Source organism: Mirounga leonina, unplaced genomic scaffold, assembly GCF_011800145.1.
Source record: "Mirounga leonina isolate KUSES-001 unplaced genomic scaffold, KU_Mleo_1.0 Mir_98, whole genome shotgun sequence".
In the NCBI taxonomy this organism is placed as follows: Eukaryota; Metazoa; Chordata; class Mammalia; order Carnivora; family Phocidae; genus Mirounga; species Mirounga leonina.
This window is the reverse complement of record NW_023270921.1, coordinates 7,205,313-7,229,569: the sequence shown is the minus strand read 5'-3', so window position 1 is coordinate 7,229,569 and position 24,257 is coordinate 7,205,313. Positions and strand designations below refer to the sequence as shown.

The 24,257-nt window shown below is 42.6% G+C and overlaps 1 protein-coding gene and 1 long non-coding RNA gene across 4 annotated transcripts in view; one reads left to right on the top strand and one right to left on the bottom strand.

Annotated features, from left to right (window-relative positions):
• LOC118006630 overlaps window positions 1–24,086 on the bottom strand; it is a 154,421-nt gene extending 130,335 nt beyond the window's left edge. Inside the window, exons 1-3 of one of the 3 annotated variants that reach the window (XR_004678142.1) lie at window positions 17,797–24,086; window positions 12,280–15,226; window positions 11,488–12,002 (exon numbers count right to left, since the gene is read on the bottom strand). This is a non-coding gene — a long non-coding RNA (uncharacterized LOC118006630). Of the gene's footprint in view, window positions 1–11,487; window positions 12,003–12,279; window positions 16,092–17,796 lie in introns of those variants that run through there. The other 2 variants (XR_004678143.1, XR_004678144.1) reach the window with 2 other exon arrangements.
• Window positions 5,644–6,194, top strand: LOC118006629 (glycine receptor subunit alpha-1-like). The gene has a single exon (XM_034999347.1). The coding sequence runs from the start codon at window positions 5,886–5,888 to the stop codon at window positions 6,192–6,194; it is 309 nt and encodes a 102-aa protein (XP_034855238.1). The 5' UTR covers window positions 5,644–5,885.
• Window positions 24,087–24,257: the final 171 nt, after the last annotated feature.

Here is a 24,257-nt window from a genome sequence, read left to right as displayed (position 1 = left end):
AAATAGGGATTGAAGGCCTACAACTCCTAACTTCCCCTCCCATAAAAAACTCTGTAGAGAGTTACTCTTCCAACCGTAATACTATAGAAATGATCAGGTTACACCTGAAGACAGAACTGATGGAGCAAACACTGATGGGGCTAAGATAATAACTAGCTGTGACCTTGAAGCTTGGCAGGCTGAAAGACGTTTATTGGTGTCTTCGGCAAGCTTGCATTATTTCCAAGGGTCTGGTTCCAGAAGGGAATTGCACCACAAAAGGTAAGATCTTTGAGTAGAATGTCCAGGTGCCAGGCCTTTGCTCCTTCCTTGCAAGAAAGGAGCATCACGCAAGATGCTCCCTTAGAGTGAATTCTCTCACTTTATGAAGGTGTGAGTAAAGAACTACTTGGCCAACCATCTATACGAAGTCACCAACCTCTGCTAACTCAGAGGCTGTGTTCCAGCCAGCAAATGCCACTGCGGAGAGTGCCGTCTGTGCGAACAAACTGGCTGCACACTTCGGTCAATAAATATTTCCCCCAAAGACCTCTCCCCCTGGAGATCATAGAACCCACTTTTCTTTCCAGCCTCATCTTCACTTTCTCCTTTGCTCTCTGAGCACCAACCACCCTAGTTTTTTCCCTTGTTGCTCAAACATACACACAGGACTTCAGATGTCTTGTTCTCTCCTGGAATGCCCTCCCAGTGCACTTTACTTAGTGTTAACCAAGCACTCATTCTCAGGTTCTCAGCTGAGGCATCTTCCTTGATACCTGGGTCAAGACAGAGGTCCTGTAGTGAGGTTCTCATGCAAAGCTGTCAAGTATGGCCATGCAGACTGTATCCTCCACGGGCCCCCTTGCCAACGAGGCACTTTTCTCTAGGTCCTGCTTTGGCATGGACTGTATCTGCCAGAGGAAGGATTCTAATTATATGTCTAGAAAGGAGGGGTGCCATTTTTCTCATCTGCACAAGGATGCTGTGTGAGCTAGCAAAGATCATGCTCTAATAAAACTCAGTTTCCCTCCTTCTGAACAGTCATCTTGATTTATAATCATACATTCATGATGTAGTTGTTTTGTGCTTATCTCTCCCACTGAATTATAAGCTCCATGAGGGTGGAGACCATGTCAACTCTGGCTCAGTGCTATGTCTCTGGTGCCTAATACAATGCCTGACATACAGTGAACATGCCATTGGCATTTACTGAACCTGTGGACAAAGGGATAAACTCATGAACACAGAGGAGCCCTTCTGGTCAGAGAGCCTAGCCAGAAGTTTTTCCAGCAACAGATTAGGGCAAACAAGAACCCATATGCTATGACCTGTCAGGCCATGCCACATCCCTGCCACACACCAAGGCCCCCCCAAGCTTTAGACTGACCTACGTCAAATAGCTAGCTATCCAGCTACAATGTGCTGTGTCAGAGGACCCTGTCTCTTTATCACTATTTAGTATGTGACTTCAAACTCACCTTTTTCTGGGCCCAGTTTCTCCATCTGTAAAATGGACTAAATTGGCACAGTGGGGGACTGTGGTGAGGATTAAATCAGATTACAAAGTAACTTTAAATTCTGTTCCTGTCACACAAGTTCCAGGAAATAAAATGATTACACACGCACAGAATTTCCATCAGAATGGTCCTTAAACATCAGCAATCTGATTCAATTAACTTGTAGCAGTTTACCATAGGCAAGAGGCAGACATTTCAAGACAGAAGATGTCCATGGGAGTTCAGGTATAACCATCCTTCTAAATCTGCATTGGAAGAGAAAACTATCTTAGGTGCAGCAAGCCAGGCAGGATTTCTCAAAAGACTTCTAGTTTTAGTCCTTACTGCCCATTGGATACTTAGCCTCTGACTATTAAAATAATCTAAGCAAGGAATGGACCAAACATAACATTCTTGGGAATTTATTATTTTTCCTTTTTCCCCGCTGGCTAGCTGTTTTTTGCACTTTCCTCTGCTAAAAGAGGGTTAATACATTTGTTGAAGAGACACTTATTTGGGGAAACTATGTCCATAATATTTGACTAGCATCAGGCCACTAGACTCTGCACTGCACAACTCCAGGGGGCACTATTTGCAGAGACAAAAATGTAAATGGAGCCCCCCTGCAGACGTGCAGTATGGTGGGCCTACAGTACCTCCAAAGGCTGCCTCCACCCTCGCCAACTCCCTACCAGCTTTACACACCAGAGAAAAACTAAACTTTCTCGAGGGCCAGGTGAAATATAAACAAAGTCACTATCAGATTTGATCAGATATCCCTGCTCGGTTCCCTCCTCGCTCTCTCATAGCTCATGTTCGTGTTGAAAGAGCCCTTTAGAGGGCATCCTGTCCACTCCTCCCATGCCAATGACAACAGCAAGGAGGAGCAAGTCACGAGGATCACAGAGGCTCTAGTGGCAAAGCAGGGTGGGTGCTGGAGGTCCCATGGCTCCCACTGACCAGACACCATCAGTTGCTTATCTGTTCACCAATATTGCCATCCTGAAGCAGATAAAAACAGCCCTGCGATTTATTAGCTCACAAATAAGAACTAAGACTTATCCCAAGGCAGAGGTCAAAAACCAGTAGCCAGAAATCAAATTCAACATGCAACTGTCTTTAATTTCACTAGCAGTGTCTCAGAAGTCTAGAATAAGGTGCCAGCATTTAAAAATCACACTTTAATCTTCATTCAAAAAGTCACAGCCTCTGGTCCCACTGGATTCACATCCCACCTGATACTGGGGCACTGGAACTGCCCTTAGGTAGGGAATGCATTCTCTGCTTTGCCACAGTCCCTTCTGACTGGAGATTTTGTCAGCCCTGGCTCATTTCTTCATTCACATTTCTCCTGCGTGGCCCCTTGTGTGTGGTTGAATCAGCGTGACCTTGTTCCTAAGGGCTCTGAAATTGACCCAAATGTCAGAAACTACAAGGATGCAGAATTGGGTTCACCATAAAGCAGTGCTTCCTTTGGAGTAAGCCCCTCTGGATGTGGCTTGTACATCAGCAGTGTATAAGCTTGGGCTGCAGAAACCTCCCTTCAGCAGGAAGTTTGCAGAGGGGGTTTTCAGCCCCAGATGGTGAGTGAAAAGGAACTAGCTCCATGCCTGAGTTTCTCAGAGCCTGTGATCTTGGCCAGGCTCCTCAAATCCCACCGTCCTCCCATGTTACCTCATTTGTTGGGCACAAAGCATCTGGTCCTCAAATTCCCTGGCCGGCCTCATTAGTCAGATTATTAGGAAATCTGCGAGCCATACTGGGCAGGCACCCTCCCAACCTCCCTAGGAGGAGGAGACGACCAGATTGTAACCGCTCCATCCCCAAGCCTTCACTTCCTGCCATCTGCTGGGGAGAACAGGAATAGCAAGCCTCTCTCCGTCATTTCTAGGGAATTTCCTTTCTCCTGGCTACAGTGTGAAATTGATGATCATCTAAGTAGATGGGGCCTCCAGGCCACACCTCCACTCCTTCCATTTCCATGTTTAATTGATGAGGAAGGCAGAGAAAAATTCGCCCAAAGCTGTATATAAAATTAATTTGGTGCTTCCCTTGCATAACTAGAGCCCGGTGAGAAAACATTTTCAAGCACCCCATCCTGCAGCAAGGGCAGCAATAGAGCTGGACCCAGACCCCCTTCCAGCCACAGGGTCAGTAATTTGGAGCGCTGCCCCCAACTCCTTTCCTTGGTCCTGGCACAAACCCTCTACTGTTGCCCTACTCATAGACAAGTATTTACTGGGATCTATTTGCCCAGCACATGTTCTTTCCCCCTTTCTGCAATGAGAGTGTTGGACCAGATTCAACAATTTGCCAAAGATTTCTTGAGCATTTTCCATGTCTCAAATCCTCCTGGTGCCAAGAATACAACCCCATTTAAAAAAAAAAAAAAAAAAAAAAAGGAAGCTAGGAGTAGTGAAGATATACTGGTAAACATTTACTTATTCAACAAATATTTACTGAGCTTTGAGCTTATGTCCAGAAACACTGTTCATATGTTCAGTGTTCAGGGTGCAATGAACATGAATAAGACTCTGCCTGCATGGAGCTTAGAGTCTAATGGGAGAAACAGACATTAATCCAGAAACAATGTGGAGCGCCTGGGTGGCTCAGCCGGTTAAGAGTCTGACTCTTGATTTCGGCTCAGGGTCCTGAGATCAAGCCCCACATCAGGCTCTGCACTGGGCGTGAATCCTGCTTAAGATTCTCTCTCTTCCTCTCCCTCTGCCCTTCCCCCACCCGCACTCTCTAAAAAATAGAAATAAAAAATAAAAAGGTTTGCAAGAGATAAAGATTATATATATATATATATTTTTTTTTTTTTTTTAAAGAAACATAATGTGATAAGAGCTTTAAAAAAACAACAGAGCAGGATGTATAGGGAGCTCATGGAGCACATAGCAGGGGCACCTCGTCTATTCTTGCCCTCGGGGAAGGCTTCCAAGGAAGACATTAGTTCAGTGAAAGAGAAGGTGTTAGAAGCAGAGGTTAGGAGTACGTTCCCGGAAGAGAGGACAATCTGAGCAGAGGCCCATGGTTAAAAAAGAAAGAGCATGGCACGTCTGAATATCTGTAAATATTTTGGGATGACTGGTGCATATGGTGCTGGAAAGAGAATAGCACAGATGAGACTGGAGAGGGCAGAGTCCGGGCCATCTAAGGCCTTGTTCACCACGTAAGGACCTTAATTATCCTGAAGCCAGTGACAGCCCATTAAAGAGTTCAAGCAAAAGATGACCAATACGATGTGTGTTAAGACAACTCAGCTGGGTTGAAGGGGCCAGCCGGGAGGCAGTAGGAAGACTGGCTGGAAGTTGTCACAACAAGCCTGTGGGGTGGCCCAAGCAAGGGTGGCAGGAACAGAGCTGGAAAGGGGCTCATACACGGTGTCTCCTGTTCTCTGTCAGCCCTGTTCTACATAGGAACAAGCGGAAGATAGGCTGTCTCCCTCCCTAGGAGGACAATGGGAGCCTCTCGGTGCCAGCGCGGAGCTCACAGGGGAAGATCACAAAGCTAGACATGATGAGAGCGGACAACAGTGTCTGCACGAGTCAGATCAGAAGATCACCACGAGCTGGGAAAGAGAGACATTAGAAGAATACGGGCAGAGGCGTGTTGGTAGTGAGCATAAGGCAGGGTGAGAGAAATGCACAGGGGGGACTGGCAAAGTGCAACCAAACTGGCAGGTATGCCAAGCATAAGGTAAGGGGAAGGGCAAAGGCCTGTAAAGGTAAGTTGGAGCCAAAGGATGAAGGGCTTTGAACAGTAACTTAATCCAGAGCTATGTCTGAGGTCACAAATGCCAGGGCTGTGGGAATGTGGAGGGAGAAGCAGCTGTGGCTTCCCCGGCGGCGTGTAAAACAGGGCTGAGGCCCACAGCATTTGCTCTCTCCCCCAACCCATGCCCGAGAACACACCAACTGGGGGGATGGGGTGGGGGAGAAGGGCAAGAAGGCAACAGAGGCAAAGCAGGGGATCTCTCCAAATTGTCCCGATTTCTAAAAAAACAGCATCCGAACGTCTGCTCATCTATAACCTCTGATGGTCAAAAGAACCCTTGGTTGTAGTGGGGTGAATCTTTCCCCCCATTTATAGGAAAATATGAAGTAAAAAAAACCTGAGACTCAAATAGAGAAGTGACTTGCCTAAGGCCACATGGCCAGCAAGTGACCGAGCCGGACTTGGTCTGCAGACTCTAGGCCACATTCCTATCCCCTGGTTTGAATCTGTTTCAGCATGCAAGTGGCGCCCCTCTATAAGGCGTAACTCCCCAGCCAGCCTAAGAGCCTTAAGAAACCTGGAATGGTAGAGGCAGGGGGGCAGGGAGAACCAGATGGGCCTGGCCTGGCCCCCAGGGGAGTGCCTTGCAGGGAGGGTGCCCAGCCCCTGTCTTATTTTAAGTAGAGCCCCATGCTGAATCTGTTCCAGGAGGATGAGGCCGGAGAGGGCCGCTTCAACTTCTCTGCCTACGGGATGGGCCCAGCCTGTCTGCAGGCCAAAGATGGCATCTCGGTCAAAGGCACCAACAACACCACCACCACCAACCCCCCTCCTGCACCATCTAAGTCCCCGGAGGAGATGCGAAAACTCTTCATCCAGAGGGCCAAGAAAATCGACAAAATATCCCGCATTGGCTTCCCCATGGCCTTCCTCATCTTCAACATGTTCTACTGGATCATCTATAAGATCGTCCGCAGGGAGGATGTTCACAACCAGTGACGGGTCTGGGATGGAGGGGCGTGGGGAGGCTGGGAGAGGGCAGAGTGGGAATAGCACAGGAATCTGAGAGCCTAAGGAAGAGGAGGAGAAGAGAGGGAGGGGGCACACATACACAACTCCCTCTTTCTCTGCACTATGTGCAATAGCAAAATGCAGTGATGCATGAATCTTAGAATGTGGCACTCTCTATTTAACCGTGGGTGGGCTGCTGGGAGGGGGTAGGGAGGGGCTTTTCTAATATTGGAGCTGAGGGGTCAGGAGGAAGGGGAGGGTTAGTGGGGGGATAGGGAGTGGGGGAATAACAGCTTTCAAAAATTTGAGTCCATGGGCTGGGCAGTTTTCCTATTTAGAAGGAGAGTGCAGTCTGCCCCAGAGCAGAAGGAAAGCAATGTAATATATGATATATATTCATGCTTAATATTAATGCAAAACCACAAGAACAAAAGATTTGTTTCTAAACCTATCAGCCTAGTAACTGCTTAAATTTTTAAAGCCACAGAAGTGATGGACAATTTTTCCCAGAGTGGAAACAGTCACAAAGCTTGCTCTGGTATGTGTCCCATATCACAGCCCTCCAAATGCCATGCCTGTCTTCAAACCGGCCCGGGTGGACACATGCCAAAAAGCCATCCCACCTCTGCTTCCAGAGGGTTATGCGGCCTGGCCATGGGTAGTGGAAATGGGGAAAGGTGGAGAGAAGAGAGGGAATGGCTAAGGAGATGGGACATCTCAGAGACCCAAGGATTGATAATCAAGACAACTCCACCTCAATCCTCAGGTCTCAAGGCTAAGGACCACACCTGCCCCTCTCTGAGCCCTCTCGCTTCTATGATTCAACACCCACCCCACTTACCCTCCACTGCCACCCAGAAATGGCCGCCATGGTTTTCCCATTATATTGCCAATATGCAATCTTTTTTATGGTTAAAAAAAAAAAGTAATAATCTCAAGAATATGCAGATAGACTGAGTATAAACAGATGCACTTTTTTCAAATGTCTATTTTTTTGGAGAGTCTCTTTGGAACTGCAAGTGGGTATGTATTTGGGAAGGTGGGGTTGGTGGGATGAAGTAGATTTATTCTATAATGGCTCTACAAAGTGAAGTTTTAAGAGGTGAAAGGGTAGTAATGAGGCTGCCGCAGCTCAGATATATACGGGTGGAAAGAAATAGTAATGTTTAGAAAGTCTGTTCATTATATTTTGACATTTCATATGCCACAAATAATGTGGGAAGCATGGGGAGATGACCCCATTATATTTTTATAAATCTTTTTGTTTTCCTTTTTGGTGCTTTGCTTAGCTTTAACATTTAGGAAAGTTAGACAAATATTTCTTTCCTTCTAACTCTGAAGTGCTAGAACTACCCCAGGTTAGCTAGGGCACTCCAGAAAAAAGGAGAGGGACTAGGAAATAAATTGTGAGGGGTGGGGGACCCTGCTGAAGGACACGGATGTTCACTGATGGAGGGTCTGCAACAGGGACTGCTAAAGACAGGAGCAGCCTCTGTCCTCTCTGCCAACAGCATCATGCTTGAATGATGGCACCGCTGTCTGGGGCATGCTCCCTGCTGCAGCCTGTGACCGGTATACTGGGCTACGTTTCTTCCTTTGCACTTTAGTGTCTTGGCTTTGGATCAAAGTAGTGGTAGATGGTGGGACACGGCGGACAGTCGGTTTGTCCTGAGGCCTGGGGTTTCACAGGGGTCTTTAGAGTATCCCCAGTGTGAGGGAGAAGAGAAGGGAGACACTGGGACCCTAACTCTTCCCTCAAGTCCCTTCCCCGAGGGAAATTTCTCCCATTCCCTGTGGCACAATGGCTAATACCTCTAGAGGCCCAAAACACCAAGCCAAAAGACAAGGATCTAGAGTGATTTGGGTAAAGAAAATGCACTGTGCAGCCAAAAGAGGATTTGGCTTTGAGGCTTGAATGAAAAAATTGTTTACATCCAGGGTCAAGGTCAGTAAGTCATTGCCTTCCCTTCTCTTGGCGTGTGCAGACCAGAAAATTAAATTGTATTCTAGCCTTGGATGATGTGGGATAGAGCCCACAATCCTGAGTGGGGCGCTCTCATCCACGACTGTCTTTTTATCCTTTTCCCCACCACAAACTGTGTCTAAAGGAGGAAAAGGGAAACAGAGGGATCTGAATAAGTACCACCAGTTCAAGACTCAAGTATCAGTCTCAGAACTGCTATTAGCACGACATTCACTTTATTTAAGGGAGGAAATCCTCAATCCCTCAGTGGCGCATGAGTCACTGGAGAGGCTATTTGCCCCTTTCACTAGCACTTTATTCACTTTAAGGGGAAAATCGTTATTTAATTAAAAAAAAAAATTAAAGAAGCCCTTTTCTCCAGTTTACTCATTACCAGACTAAATTCAGAATGTCTGAAATCGAGGTGATCCGGCAGCAAAGGCATTAGGCCTGTGTCAGGGACTGAAGACAACACCAGTTGTTCCAAGACATTCTGCCTCCACTCAAACAGGAGCATCTGCAGATTTCAAACCGGGCTCCTTGTGTGAGGCGTCTGGAATCGCTCCGAAACAGAGAAATCACTGGGGCATTTGCCCAGCCTCTGCTGGGTCCCTGAACTTCTGCCACCATATTCAACTTGTGGGCCCACTGGGAACTGCCAGGTCTAGTCAACAGTATCTAACAGACAACACAATCATCTTTTTGAGACACAGAAAGGAAAGGTCACTGAAATCTTTGCTCCAACTATTCCAGACTTGGTATTCCTCATGGAAAATAAATGTGAGTGAATACATTATAGTGGAAAAGAACCTGAATTTTAGTCCTACCACTAATGTGCTGGGGAACCTTAGGTAAATGACTTAGCTTTAGTTCCTCTACAAACACAATGGGGAGAGTGGTACAGATCTCTAACCCCTTCCAGCTCTAACTGTCCCGTGTGCTTGAACTATAGGAGGTTTACACAATGAAAAGTTTAATGTCACTTTAATTTCTGAACCCTCTAGACAGACGTGCACATACATATATATGCACATGTACATGGACCTACCTTCTTTGGAACATTTGCAGATTTTTCTTTTTGCTTTACTTTATCAAAGATGAGCAGTGGTGGGAAAAGAACATCATGATAAAGTCAAAAATACCATTGTGAATTAGAAATGAAGCATGCTCAAAGAGAAGGCATTACCATCAATGTATAATGTAGAAAGGATTTAGCAATAAATTACATGGATTTTATCACTATAAAAAAATCAAACTAGATGATTTAAGCCAAAAACATTTTTTAGGTGCCTCCAACACACAGGACAATGCTTTCTTAGTTTCCCTTTCAGTTTGTGCACAGAGGATATCACACTTTGGGACTACATATGCCAAATGTTGTGGCAGGGGGAAACTGACTGAGGTGTAATGAGTGGTTTACTGGTTTTCAAACTCTATGTGGCTAGACCAGTATTTACGCACGAAGGTAGAACTGGATACTGGTATAGAGCAGATGGTGAGTTCACCCACCTCCAAAACTGCAGCTATTCCTAGGAGTCAGATTTAAGAAATATTAACTAAGCAGACAGATGATACCAGGAACTTCTCACCTTAGCTTACAACTTAACTAGATTAGTTTCAAGAGCAGCCAAAATTAATGGCTCAGCGCTGCCACCCTCTGGTCCTTTCAAACATTCAAGAGTCTGCCTTGGCCAATGCTATATAGAGAGTGACCAAGGACAGGAGTGAATAGGAAAGATGCAGAGTGTGTGTGAGAGAGACAGAGAGAGAAAGATAAGAGAAGGTCATCTGACCCAAATTATTACTTCTTCTAAGCTGTCAGTAAATAAGAAATGTATCCCTCTAAGAGGCCTATCAGTATTTTTCATAGACTATTTTTTCATACTAGGGAGAAAATAAATATGACAGGAGTTGGTTCCTTTCCTTCAAAGTACACATTAAAAAAAAAAAAAGAGTACACATTGTTATGGGCATCATTAAAAAGAGATTGTGTTTTGTGAGCCTCCATGATATTAGATTGCAGACAGAGACCAGTGCCCCAGCTAAGCTGCTACCATCACGGATAAGTCAGTCTTTTGTGAAAATGAGACTCCTTAGTTAACTGCGGCACACTGAACTTGAAAGGAGCGGAGTTCTCATCATGCCTGCAGTAACTGCCTCCTTAGTAGAAGCTGGCAAGAAAAGGGCTTGCTGGTGGTACAATCTGTATCAGCTTGAGGACTGGGGCCGAGCTGAGATTGGCAGCTTTTCCCCAGGCTGACTGGAATCCCAGCCCAGGGACGATGAGTACCACTCTGGAAGCTATCAGATTTATTCCACAAGCACCTTCTGTACGTTCTGCCCGCCCTCCACCCCAACTCTGAAGAGGCAGGCAAGATTGGGTTTTCTCTCTGGGCTGTGTTTCTCAGACTGACTAGAAAGCTTGCACTCTGAGGCGCTAGTAAGGTCTGCTGAGGAAGGTCGAATGGGCCTCCTACCCTCTGATATAAAGCGTCTTTAATTCAAGAACCGGCCAGACCAAAAATTAAGAACAAGCATGTTCTTAAAATGTAATTTATCTTTTCGTCCTCCACTAAGCCCCTTCTCTCAGAAACCAACTCCAGAAATTTGAATTGAGAACCTTCCTATTTTCCTGCAGCTCTACAAAGCCAGAAATAGGAGCTTATCCTGACCAAAGGAAGGAGTAAAAGAAATACGCCTTGTTTTGTTTGAGCTGGCTTGTTTAACTACTTGTATCGGTGTAAGGAAAAGCATATGTTGGAAAGGTTTTTGTTTCACAGTATCCTGAAATCCCAATGAATAAGGAGAATATCCTTGGGCAGGTTGAAATCCCAGCAGAAATAGAGAACTCTGAAAAATCCGCCGGGCCCAAGTAATCTAGAACCTTGAGGGCCCAGAATAGATGGTGCCGTTACCAAATTAGTATCCTGTGGCTTCCTTCAGGATCTCTCCAGCTGTGAAGACAGCAATGGCAGGAGATAGGTTTGTTCAAACGTGGGGCTATTACACGCTGTTTTAATGGAGTTGTGTGGTTATTTAAAGCAATAACTGAGGTGCTTTTTCATTCTTTAGAACAGCAAAATGAGTTCCAAAGTAGAAATTATTGCCCAATAATTTTTAGGATCATTAAGGCTTCTTCAGCTAGCATCCAGACCATCACTTCTCCCTCTTGTGCTCTCCCCCTACCTCCTCCCACTGCCTCCCCACCAGCATATCCGGTCTCATCAGCTTGTGCATCTCATTTTGTGAAGCCAAACATTCCAGAAGATGCTGGTTTATTTCTGAGGGGGTGGGGGGGGAGGGGACGAGAATGGACATAGTAGCTCCTGTCTCGTTTGTTTTAAGGCTGCGATGTCCATTCTTCCTCTTGCCTGTGCAGTTTGAAATTTCACTGTTCTGGAAAATTTCCATTGGAACATTGGGTCGGAAAGTCAGAGTCTAGAGAATGGCAAGCCAAAAATACACCCTTCAGGAGCCCAGTGATAAAAATTATGTTCTACATAAGGCCATTAACCAGTTACAGAGCAGTACCAGCTAACTAAGATGAGGACAAAAGACATTCGCTGTCTCTTACAGACGCAAGCATAATGGGTCTCCCATTCCTACACTTGCCCTGCTGCACAATTTCCTGCGTGGCCTTGTTTTTGGCCTGCCTTTCTTCAGATTCCACTGTTTTCTTAAGCAACTTCAGAAACTCAGTATCCTTTTTAAACACACCTGCCTTCTGAGGTGGACAGAGTTCAACAGGAAGTGAGTCCTTGTTGTGGTGCTCCCTCAGGCTCATCATGGGAACACAGGGGCGCTACTTGGCCTTTCTTGGCCTGCTCACTACCCTGTAAAAAGAGGAAGTTGAAGGAGATTTTTCAAAGGCAAACCCTGGACACTTTGATGGGTTAAAGAAGATGTGTTAGAGAAGATTTCACTATTTCCCCGTTTCAGTGTCAAGCTTGGAACCCCATCCCAGGCCTTTTGGTGGGCAGGTAGAGAGAGGTTAAGAAAGAGGAGAGTCTTGGCCTTCAAGGAGATTACAATCTTAATTGTTTTGTTCTGGTGGGGTTTTTTGGCCATGAAAGACTGCTGATGGACTTGCGTCTTAGATTGGCTTCTCACCTGAGAATCCCATCCAACACCAGGACAACATTCCACTCTGGTATTTTAACCTGTATGTCCTGTGAAGGCTGTAACCCATTTCCCATGGCAGTTGAGTTCTCTCTGCCAGAGCCCCTGGAAGAATCAAAGAGAAACACATCAGGGCAGAGCTTGTGAGATAGCCCTAGGGAGGTAACGCCAATGACTCCAAGTCCCCTCCCAGCCTGTTTCCCCACATATACAATTCAATCCTAACCAGAAACTTCCAGCAAGATTTAAGACAATTTTCCCCTATTTGTCCATTATGCTAGCTGCAGTTACAGGCAGAAAAAGCGGGACTGCTCCAGACCACTACAGAGATTCATCTAAACTCATACCATTAGCTAGGCTATACTAATAAAAAGAAAAAATATTATAGCAGGTGTGGCTGGACTTGGGCCGTGCTGCACCCCCAAACAAAACCACACCCTGGCAATGATGTGTCTGAAATTGCTTCCACACTCCTGTAGCTCCAACAAACACTCCTTATGATCAGAAAACACTGCTCTTATCTTTCTCAGCAAAGACATATTTATGCTTTATACCGATGGAATCTCTTCAAAACGTTCATAGGTTGACATTATGACAAACGATGTTCACTCTCTCTTCATCTGGCCCTGGAATTAAGGAGAATATTGCAGATTGAACTTTCTTCTTGTTTCCAAGGTTAAGAATTAATAGACGTTTTTTAAAAAAGACAATTTTAGATTTCCCATAATAAAACAGAAACCACACTGTAAACCAGTCGTTTCCTACCCTACTCTAGAATGGATACATGTGTTATGACACAACTACAGTGAAATGGTGATTCTAGACTCTAGGTGGTTATCATATGGTCTCTGTACAATTCTTACATATTTTCCCTTCCAAGCTTCAGCTCTCCTATCTGTACAACAGAAGTGCTGAATTCGTTGAGCTTGAAGGGCTTCCCCAGCAGTGAAGTTCTTTTAAAGCCACTTCTCCAGTTGTCTTTTAGCTGCTGAAAAAAAGAAGAGCACTTCCCCCAGACTTAAGGGGGTCCCACTCATCTTACCCTCTCTATACCCATTCATGGTTTTCTAGTACAGCAGAAAGGGCACTCGCTTCCAAGAAGGCAGAGATGCAACTACTGTAGGCACGCAATCAGCTTCTTTATGTATTTGGGGACAATAAAACCCACGACACAGGTCCACTGTCTGGATAAAATGACATAATCCGTATTAACCCCACCCCCTCACTGTAAACAATGTATAAAGCGTTTTAATGATCTCTTACCATGTCTTCCTCTGTTTGCCAGAAGAGGTCATCCAAGAGCTTGCTTTCAGAATGGAGGCTGGCTCCCCAAAAGCCAAATCCACCAGCCCTACAGAGCAGCCTATTCAGTGACATTTCAGGACCAGCCCTCTGTGCTGACCTCAGAGCTTATACACACACTGAAAAGACCTAAATTCTAGCCCACTTATTAAGCATCTACATCCCTTTCGCCCAGGTATCATTTGAATACCACCTACACAGAAAGCACATACAGCTCTGTAAACAGTTGTCACTTACATGTGGACCAGTAAAAGACTGTGAATGAACCCTGAATATCACAATACAGCTATTGAGCACCTACTGTATATCAATTCTTAAATTACAGAATTTAATTCCCCCAATGGCCCTGATCTTCCCAATTTATAGATGAGGAAACCGAAACTCAGAAAGTTTATTAGCCCAAGTCAGTCTTGCCAAAGTTCAGATATGATTCGATGGACAACAGGAAGCTAAGTTTTGGAACTAGGCATGATAGGTGTTTACCTCTTCCACTTACCCTGTTTTTGATCTTCAACAAATTATTTGGCTGTGACCTTAGTCACCCCTCCCCTGTAAAAAGCTCTATCTTCCCAATATTGAGTATAAAATCAAGTGATTGATGTGGTGATTTACTCTGTCATTAAAAAAAGTATATAGGTGTTTATTAGTTCATTTTAACTTAAATGAATCTTATAACTGCTAAGAAATATGGACCCTTTTGCCTTGGTACATTCTACTTATACAAAAATTTACGCTCCTATAATCTCTTAAATGCCAAGGAATACTATCTTGTACTAGACTAGAAATCAAACTTCTTCTTAAGAACCAAACAAGACAATCCATGGCCACCTTCTTCTCAGAACTTGGAGGTAGAACTTGGATATAAACAATATAAATCTCTCAGCCCACCTTAAAAGTTGAGAGCCTACTAATCTACTTTTGGGTGTATGAGGGATTTAGAGTTGATATGGGGCTATTTCCTGGCTGTAGAATTGTGGAATAGAATAAAATGAGTAAGCAGCAAGGCAGGGTAGAATATATGCCATTTGGAGGACAGTGAGAAAACGCTGGTTTGTAGTCCTGCATGAGAGCACTGGGTGCCTGGAATGGCTTGGATTTGGCCAGCATCAAGAGTAAGGACTCAACTTTTTCTGGAAGTCTTTCCTAAGTTCGGAATTCCTTTAAAACATCCACTCGACTAAGAACCTACTACAAACAATGCCAAGGCACAAGAACGGAAAGAAAAACACCATCCCTAAGTAAAGATCTTACAACTTAGTGCAGTGAGATGTGATTGTGGATATTGAGTAACTCATCAAGGGGAGATACGGTGACAGAGGCACAGACAGAATTCAGAGAAACGGTGTCTCATAGGGACAATCCAAGGTCTCATGGAGAACAGGACATTTGAGCTAAGACTCTAAAACCAAAGGTTATTTTCCACAGCAGTTTGCTATCTGGAGTTATATAACTGTGGTCTCACCCACCTTTCAAAGGGTTAACACAGGTAAACCACTTCCTTCAGGCAGGCATTCAGGTAAAGTGGGAGCATCTCTTCATACGAGATACCATTGTGACAAGAGTATTAAAAATGGCAGGCTGACCAATGTTCCAGTAAAGGAGGGCCTTCTAATGATTCTTTACTCCCATCCAGGCTCTGGAAATAAAGTGGGAAAATGGAATTACAGAGAAATATATGGACATACCCCACAAAAAAATTATTCTAAGCAGAAACTGCAGCTTGTCTCCAAGTCCTTTTGTTCCTGACTTAATCCCCTGGGTAACTGGATGTGTCCTAATTAGCCAGACAGGAGCTCATGGGACAAGGCCTCTGCTTACTACATTTCCTTGGTCCCACTTGGCTTCATGTACGTCTCTTCAGCTGTATCCAGAAGCTATAGCAGTGATACCAGGAAGGTCTTAGCTACCTCTGAGGACCAGGGCAGCCCCTTTCTGTGCAGCTCTGGATGCTGCTGAGGAAAGGGGCACTCTGAATGGACCCTACTTAGTGACCTCAAGTCAGATTCAGTGAGTCTCCCGGAAGCTGCTACAGACTTGCCTTTAGATGACTTTGTGCAATGTCCCAGCCTGGAGAAAGCAGTTCAGCCTTTCAAGGTTTGAGTTACAAGTGGAAGCTCAGTGAACAAGTCTCAAAACTTAAGTGTCAGTCAGGACTAGAATATGTATGCTCCTTCCAGTCTATCAGCTTTGTGTTTAACATCCCTTGCACCTGCCTATTAAATCTATTATGGCAAGGCAGTATGCCTTAAAAGCAGGGCATCCGAATAAAACACAGCCTCTTTTCTTTCAGTATAGGAGGGGATGATACAAGTGCAGAAAATATTAGCAGAGAAAGGAGGGTGCCATGGAGCAGGCAGAAAATAAACCATGGGACATTTCAAGGCTTATGGGCCATTTGAGCAGCAGTACCTTAAAGAGGAGGCTTTGATGGATGGGGAGAGTATTCCAGCGAAAGGAACACCGTAAAAATTTGGAGGTAAAAAACAAGGGGCATATACAAGGTACAGTGATTATGTTTGGCTAAAGTGTAATGAATGCTAGGCATGTTTGGAAAGATGGATTTGAAGTACATCTAACCCCTTAAATATAGAATAAGGAATCAGGACTCTGGAACATGGCAGTTCTCAAAGACCAGTCAACACGGTATTCCCTTCACGGGCAGAGCAGCTCATTCTATCTTCTTCCCATGAGCTGACACTTCCAGCCTAATTCAGATTTCCCTGTACTTATTTTGGGAGAACTTATCTTTTCCTTCACCTAAGAAGCAGATACGATACCTACTAGAAATTCACATCTTCAAGGGCATCAATTCAACCCAAGTATTAAGCATTTAGTTGTGCTAGGTAGGCACTAGAAAGGGGATAACAGAGGTATGGTAAAGTCATGGTTCTACAGTAAGCTCACTATTCTACAGTGATTCTAGTTACTTCTAGAGTTTATCTTTGTCAACTATCAAGCCAATACTTAATACAATGCACATGTTTCTAAAGGAGAGCTTGTGGTCCAAATACTATTACCTTTTGTGATCTGAAATATTAAACAGAGCTGACCTAGAAGGAAAATACAGTCTAGCATGTTCTTTTTATTTCTTAGCTGCATCTGAAAGGCCTCCTCCCAACCTCTATAGAGAGAACTTCCCTATTCAAACCATGAGATCATGTCCACAAGTAAAAAGGGTATGGGGGAGCAGGGGAGAAGCCAAATGTGAATAGAAAAAAATAAAGACAAAATGTCACTGGTTTTTAATCAAGTCATTGCTACTGGAAGTATGTAAATAGTTGTTGTTGTTGTTTCCTCAGAACAATTTACCTTAGGCAAATTCTTTAGAAAGAATATTGTGGGGCAATAGGTATTACCTACCCTGTAAATGAAAGACTTCCCCAAATCTTGTTTAAAAGTAGTACTTAAGTATCAAATAAGCCATTTGCTAAACCCAATTGTTTCCATATTAGGTGTATTTCTACCTCATTTAAAGGTGTACCATGCTCAATATGCCTGAATGGCATGTAAAAAGCTAAGAAATTGATGTTCCCACAATGCACTTCAGAACACTTAAAATTCATATTTCATAGTTTCATGGTCCAATCTTCCATGACTTAATCCACTATAATATTTTCAGCATTAATGACAGTTAAAATGAGATGAGTGAAAATTCCCATAGGTGCACCTTGCTATTTAGTATATTGGGCACAGATAAAATGACTACCTAAAGGGAAAAAAAAAGCTAAGCAGCCAAGTTCTACTTCTAAAACTAAAATATAGCAGGTACCTCAGAGGCCTCCAAATAAGTTTTAAAAGCTGGACACATGTCTTCAACTGCTATCATTAGACTTGAAATGTACAAAGTGAACCACAAAGTGCCCAAGACAAAACCCTTAACACTTCTAAGCTCTCTAGGTAAGAACAAGACTGCCAAAGGATGTCCATGTCTCATTGTGTAGATCAGCATCACAACTGACCTGTTGACTAAATTCACTTTATCTAGAACAGATTAAATTATTGCAATGTAAATAGCCAGCATCATTTTGCGTTAAGAGCGGTTGGTGCATGACTGGGAAGGACAATGAGTGCTCACTTTCTAAGTATTCAAACATACTAAAGGGCTTCCAAATCACAATCTTTGGTCCTCTCAAGATAGGCCATTTCCAGAGACCTCATTCTCAAACTTGACTGGCCCAGGGAACCCATAGGAGGAGAATGAATTACCTTGCAGCCATAACTGTTGTAAACATGCTGGAGCCATACTTGGAAAATGGGGACAAACAGGACTACTAGTGATTTCCAATTCACAGCTAAGACAACATTAATGAAAAAGCAGTATTAGACTGATTTAAAACATTCAAAAGGAGTTATAACATTATCAAATAAAGGCTCAGTCACTGGGGAAAAGGGTATTTTACTTACATAATTTATCTTAGACTTAGTAACCTTTTTACTCAAGATTCATCCACTAAGATAGGCCAATTTCTGCCAAAAGAACCAGAGTGTGCACTCTCAAGGGTCATACCCCAACCTTGCCAAAGCAAATGACTTCTGCCTAACTGAAGTCATCTCCAAAGGACTTGCCCTTAGATTTTCCCCATTTCACGCATTTAGGTATTTGCACAACAGACCTACCCTTTGTCTTAAAAGTTGCCTGATTTGATATTTAGACAGAAAAGCAAACCCCATGTTATTTTTCTGCAAGTGATTTTACACTTCCTTTTTTCCAAAAAGGAACTTAAGTATGTCATGATATACAGGGAGTAAAAGTGTTAATTTTCAACAGGTCCAGGGGATGTTACCTTGAAACCTCACAATTTGGTTCATTAAACTTTAACTACTCAAAAAATTATTTTAACCCCGAAGAACAGGCACTGTTTAATTCTTCAGGTCACAATGCCAGCATTGGCCGTGGAGTCTGTTACAGGTAAGACAACTGCAAGTTACAATTCCAACTGTGATTCCAATACTTTCGGGATATGTAAAAAAATATGCTGGGCTTTTGGGCAGGGTGAGTTAAACTACAAAGTGCTTCATCACCCATAGTGGAAGAGGTTCAAGATGATTCATACTTCCACGTAAAAGACTACAAAAGTCACAAGCCCACATAAAAGTAACTGACAGCTAGCCAAAGTAGAAGAGATTTAGAAGGATCCTGGGGACATCTTCAACAATTAATTGGCCTGGAAAATTGGGTCAGAATTACTCACAAAGCTCCTCATCCTTTCCCAGAAGAAAATGTGATAGTATGTCTTTTATATGGAAATTTCTCTGTATATATGTATAAACTTGGTATGGCCTTAATGCTGCAGTTAAGGATTTGTTTGGCTACCACCTTAAGCAGCGTGTTAAGCAATCGCTTCCTTAATGTAACATTTTTACTTCTTACGACCCTTAACCTGAAACAACCAATTCCCTTTTACCCCTCAACTCTTCCCCCTTTTTTGCATGAAGTCATAAAAGTTATGGCAGTTATTTTTTGGCTTATAAAAAAAAATCTATTTCTGCAGTTTGAAGATGTAATGTAAAATTTCTGTGATACATGTATATAAAAATATATTTGTTGAACCATCCATATACACATATCCATGCTGATTCCAATGGAAAAAAATTAAAGTTTTCTGAAATTTTCTCTGTGGTTAACTCCTAGTTGTTACTGTTTAACCAACTTTGTATGTGAAAGAAACTTCTGCAGTACTGTGATTACCTCAGCGAGGAACCTACAATGAACCTGGAAAACATCATTTCACTTAAGACAAGGCTTTATGTTGGTTCATTCAAGAAATATTTATTGATAGGTACTATGGAAGATACAAAGATGACTCCGACACAGATCCTGCCCATAAGGAGCTTACAGTCTAGCAGGGAAGATAGAACACATACATGGGATACATGGTCAGAGCTATGTTTCAGTAAGATGAATCTAATATTGTGTATAAGGTAGCCTGGGGGTCAGAACAGGTAAAGGAAGTTGAGAGGCCATTGAGATTATCTGAGTGAGGAGAAAAGAGATGTGAAAGACTTGAGGTAGCACTGACAGGACTTTGCTGGAGTAAGAAAAAAAGCAGCAGAGGACTTAGACTTGTGGTATGGGTGATGACATGAACTCAGAGAACAAGGGACTCGGTTTGTGTAAAGAAATGAAAGTTGGCACATAAAATCCTTCTGCATAGAACAAAGTGTCTGGGATATACGGGGCACAGAAAAAAATGGCCTATCACCCAGACTAAGGATGGAAGTACCTCTGAATGACCAGTGACTTCCTCCCTCCTCTGCCCACCCCTCAAATTTCCCCAACAAATCCCTCCACTATGAATTGTCACAGTGCCTACAATTTATTAAGTCCTATCTCCAGGCATGCCTCACTTGTGAGAATGAAAACAAATACATTAATTTATTCAACCCAGTGAGTCATCTTTTAAGGACTCTCTTCATGGAAGTCACTGTACCTTCTGGGGAAATGCAGGGATAATCCCCCAGTCCTTTGCCTCTAGGAGCTTATGGTCTAATAAGGTAGTAAAACAGCTACAGGTCATTCTAATTGTAGGTTGAAGGGGCAAATTGTGAGCTACGAGAAATCTATAAAGTGCTCTATGAACACGTATTTTTAAAAATGAAGGATGGGACAGAATCTCAAACAGGAAGGACAACGTAGAAGAGAACCAGACAAGAAAGAATTTGCTCCCCACTTCAAATTCTGGCCAAATCAACCCCGAGAAGGGCGCTCCCCACTCCTGTTGCAAACCTTTTCTCTTAGGGAAAAGAAAAATGCTCTTGAACTGGGTCTTGAAAAACTTAATTCTGATGGCAAGAGATTTGGGGAAGGGGGGTTTGGATGCAAGTCTATCTTCAGGGAAGAAGGAAGGCACTTGAAGCCACAAAATCCGCAATGCCAGGCTTATCAGAAAAATCCTAAGCAGTTTAGCAGGGCTGGCGCACCACCTCCATGAAGCATGGGAGAAGTCACTGGAAAGGAAGATTAGGACCCTGATACGAACATGGCGCTGCCAGGCACTGAACAGGGTACATGCCTAAGACCAAATTGCCGCCCCTTAGGAGCTTACAGTTATAACAATACAAGGTGGAAAAAGCACCACAATGTACAGAATGCAAAATGCTGAAGGATTCAGGAGAAAATTACAGCTGAGTTTCAGCTATTAACACACTAGGATACCCAATAGCTTTCTGACAGCTAGTAGTAAACCCATCCCTGAGGGGAGCACAAGGTAATGTCCTTAGACAACAGGCCCTGGTAGAACTGGGCATTAAGACAAGAGAAAAACTGGGTATGAAAACCGAGCTATAGAAGCAACTGAATAAGCATATAAAATGTGGCTCCATCCCTTTTCTCCCCACATCCTGACCTTAACAGTTCTGGCTTCCTACAGTGAACCTAGGGCAGAGTGGTGACCCTGACGGCGCTCCATGTTACTTCGACAAGCCAATATGGGACTCTGTGCTAATAATCCCTCTCTTTTGAAAGATGAGCCATCTCTCTTTTGAAAGATGAAGGGGATGTACAAACTCTTTAGTCCTTTCCAGCACTAGCATTCTATGACTCAAAGAATTCTAGGACTCTCTCCTGCCTCTTATGGTTAATAATCAGAATGGGAAGAAAAACTTTAAATATTCTGATGTTTCTCACTTAGGATTATGATTTTTTTCCATATACATCACAAATGATTGCTATCCCATCAGCTAAGTTCCACCTCCATCCTTTCTTCAAAATCTAACATCTACCTGTATAAACTCATTTGTAACATGATGTGTTCTACATAATCTACTTAAGCATACACTGAATCTTTAAAGAAAAGAAGACCTGTTCTTCTCCCCTAACTTCTTTATGCCAGTTTTTCGGTATAGTGTCTTCATTTAAAAGGGCCAAATCAATGTATATACACTTCATAAAAACATTTAAGAATTTAAACCAAATCCAAAATCCAACAGGTGACATCAAAGCTTGGGGAAAAATCAGTAACTAAGGTGGTTAATTACAGCAATAGTTAAAACTTGTTTACATCCAGAATAAGATATAATCATCTAATTACTACCAAAAACACAGGCAAACTTCCCATAAGCAGGGTTCTGAAAAATAAATATTTGTTAAATTCAACAGTGAATTTTTGGTAAAAATCCCTTAATTTGCTTTCTTAAAAGATGAAGACACACTGGATGGCTGTAAGTCCCTTAGGGATCTGTGACACTGGCCATATTCCAAAGTACTCAACGTGTACAGATTTCTGTAACTGGCCAGGTCACATGGTCTATGGAAGTAACTGTGGAACTGATTTCCAATACTATTTTAGTTCCCGACAAGAGAACGTCTTGTAGGGAACTAAAAAACAAAACAAAACAAAACAAACTACCAGGTTCAAGGGGAAACTAGAGACACAGAGACTGTCCAAGGTTTTCAAAGCAAGTCATATAATCAGAAAGTGAACAAGCTTAATTCTAAGCCAATATATAAATATAATCAAAACCAAAACCATGGGTTTTTTAGACCACTGCTAATCAACTTTTTACTCATTCAGGCCATAATGAGACTGTTTTATGAAAGCATGAGCAAAGCAGACTAATTTCAGCATTATCCTGAGCTAGCTACATATCCACTAAGAAGTAAATAAGTTTTATCTCACATGTGCTACCATTTCTCCTTTAATATAGTCTCCTAAGAGTTCACAAGCCTACCTATGGTCCCCAGAACCTCAACATCACAGTAAACAAATACAAATCCCAAAAGGTATTACTACCTTAAAACCAGAAATCTTTACTGATCTACTGCCACATGGCGATTACTTGATCAGCAACTTCCCACACAAAATGTTGCTAAGTTTCTAACACATTCTTTAAGATTTCTAAAACATTTGTGGAAGACTACGTCTAATTGTCCACTGCCCATCTGTGGTATGGCAAGCGGTTATCTAAAATCCCATATTCAAATAAATGTTGAAGTTATTTTTTTTTAACAAGGTTTAAAACTGCTGAACAAAAGGGTCAATCATCTCATTTGTATGCAGTTCCTGCAGAGATTCTTTTAAGTAGCACGAAAATAAAACTTCAATAAGTTATCTTTAGATCAGTAGATTTGACAAATGCAACCATTTACTTAAAAGGAATAAGCCACTCAGCATAAACAATGGTCTATAAATTTAAACCTCATAAAGATTTCCATATAGATTCTAACAAATTGTTTTCTATAAAGTGCCACGTTTCCGACTAAATTATTAAACTCTACAAGGGTTTTCAAATAAAGGGATGAAGAAAAGTATCAAAGGATGGTAGTTATAAGCAGAAAACACAACTGCTATAAACCCACCTGCTTTAAGTATTATAAAAATATTGTTACCTTCTACATCCAGATTTCAAGGTTGTACTACATGTATTAAAAAACCAGATGAGAAAATAACCTAAGAACAAGTCATTGTTACTGTGTTACCACAGTCTATACAAATCAAAAGGAGCCCTGTAAAATCAGTGTTTGCTTATCTTGTTTACCTTAAAGGAAATGGAGAAGAGTAATGTTAACCTTTCTCTGAATGTTTTACAGGCTCAGGTCTCTGTACTGTAGTAACTTACTACGGTCATGTCCTATTTTTCAGCGTATCACTCAAATGTAAATACGTAGGCATTAGAGCTCTAGAGAAAAAGCATCAATTTTGGAAGCCAATCTGCTCTTACTACATGGATGACTTAGAGACCTAAAATTTAACTGCTCTGATGCAATTTCTTCTTCATCTATTACTTTGGGAAAAATAGCACCTAATCCACAGGGTAATTGTGAAAATTAGTTTTCTAGCCTAAAACCAAAGTGCAGTTCAACCAATACTGTGCTAGTAACCTACCCACCACCCAAAGCCAATTAACGATTTTTGGATTACCCATTTCACTACTTCCCGCAATAGCTCAAAAAGTTGAAAACATAGGAATACACAAGTAAAGCCCAGCCTCACCACAAAAGAACACAATGTATTTTTGTAAGGCCCAAGATCTTAAAAGAGGAAGACCCATTGAACCAAACTAATCTTACTTAGCTAAAATACTCATGGGTGAAGGGTTTAAAGCTCAGGAGAAAAGAACTGTATATTGGGCCATTCTTACAGATGAAAAGTTGCATTTTAAAACCCGAAAAGGTTGAATGTGATGACCTTATGCTGCCTACAGAAAATCTTGCCCTAACCTATTTTCACTTTCTACCTGTGTGAATATATACTATCTAGGGTGTCATGTTTATTCTAACAGCAGTAACGTAAATAATGATACTGGGATTCTTCATAGTGTTAACCATGATGCCAAATCTGACATATAAAGTCCAATGCTATTTCAAACTCCACAATCATCCCATTCTGATCACCTGAAATTACTGAAGCAACCCTTTTGTTTTCTAAGCTTATGCAACAAGTTACAAGAAGCATCTAGCATATTGTTACTACCTCTCCAAATAGTTCTTTAAAAATCACACATGGGGGGACACCTGGGTGGCTCAGTTGGTTAAGCGACTGCCTTCGGCTCAGATCATGATCCTGAAGTCCTGGGATTGAGTCCCGCATCCGGCTCCCTGCTGAGCAGGGAGTCTGCTTCTCCCTCTGACCCTCCCCTCTCTCATGTGCGCACCTTCTCTCACTCATTCTCTCTCAAATAAATAAAATAAAATAAAATAAAATAAAAATCACACATGGGTACAAATA

Coding starts and splice junctions, on each gene's coding strand:
- LOC118006629 (XM_034999347.1), top strand. CDS start 5,886: ATGCTGAATCTGTTCCAGGAGGATGAGGCCGGAGAGGGCCGCTTCAAC.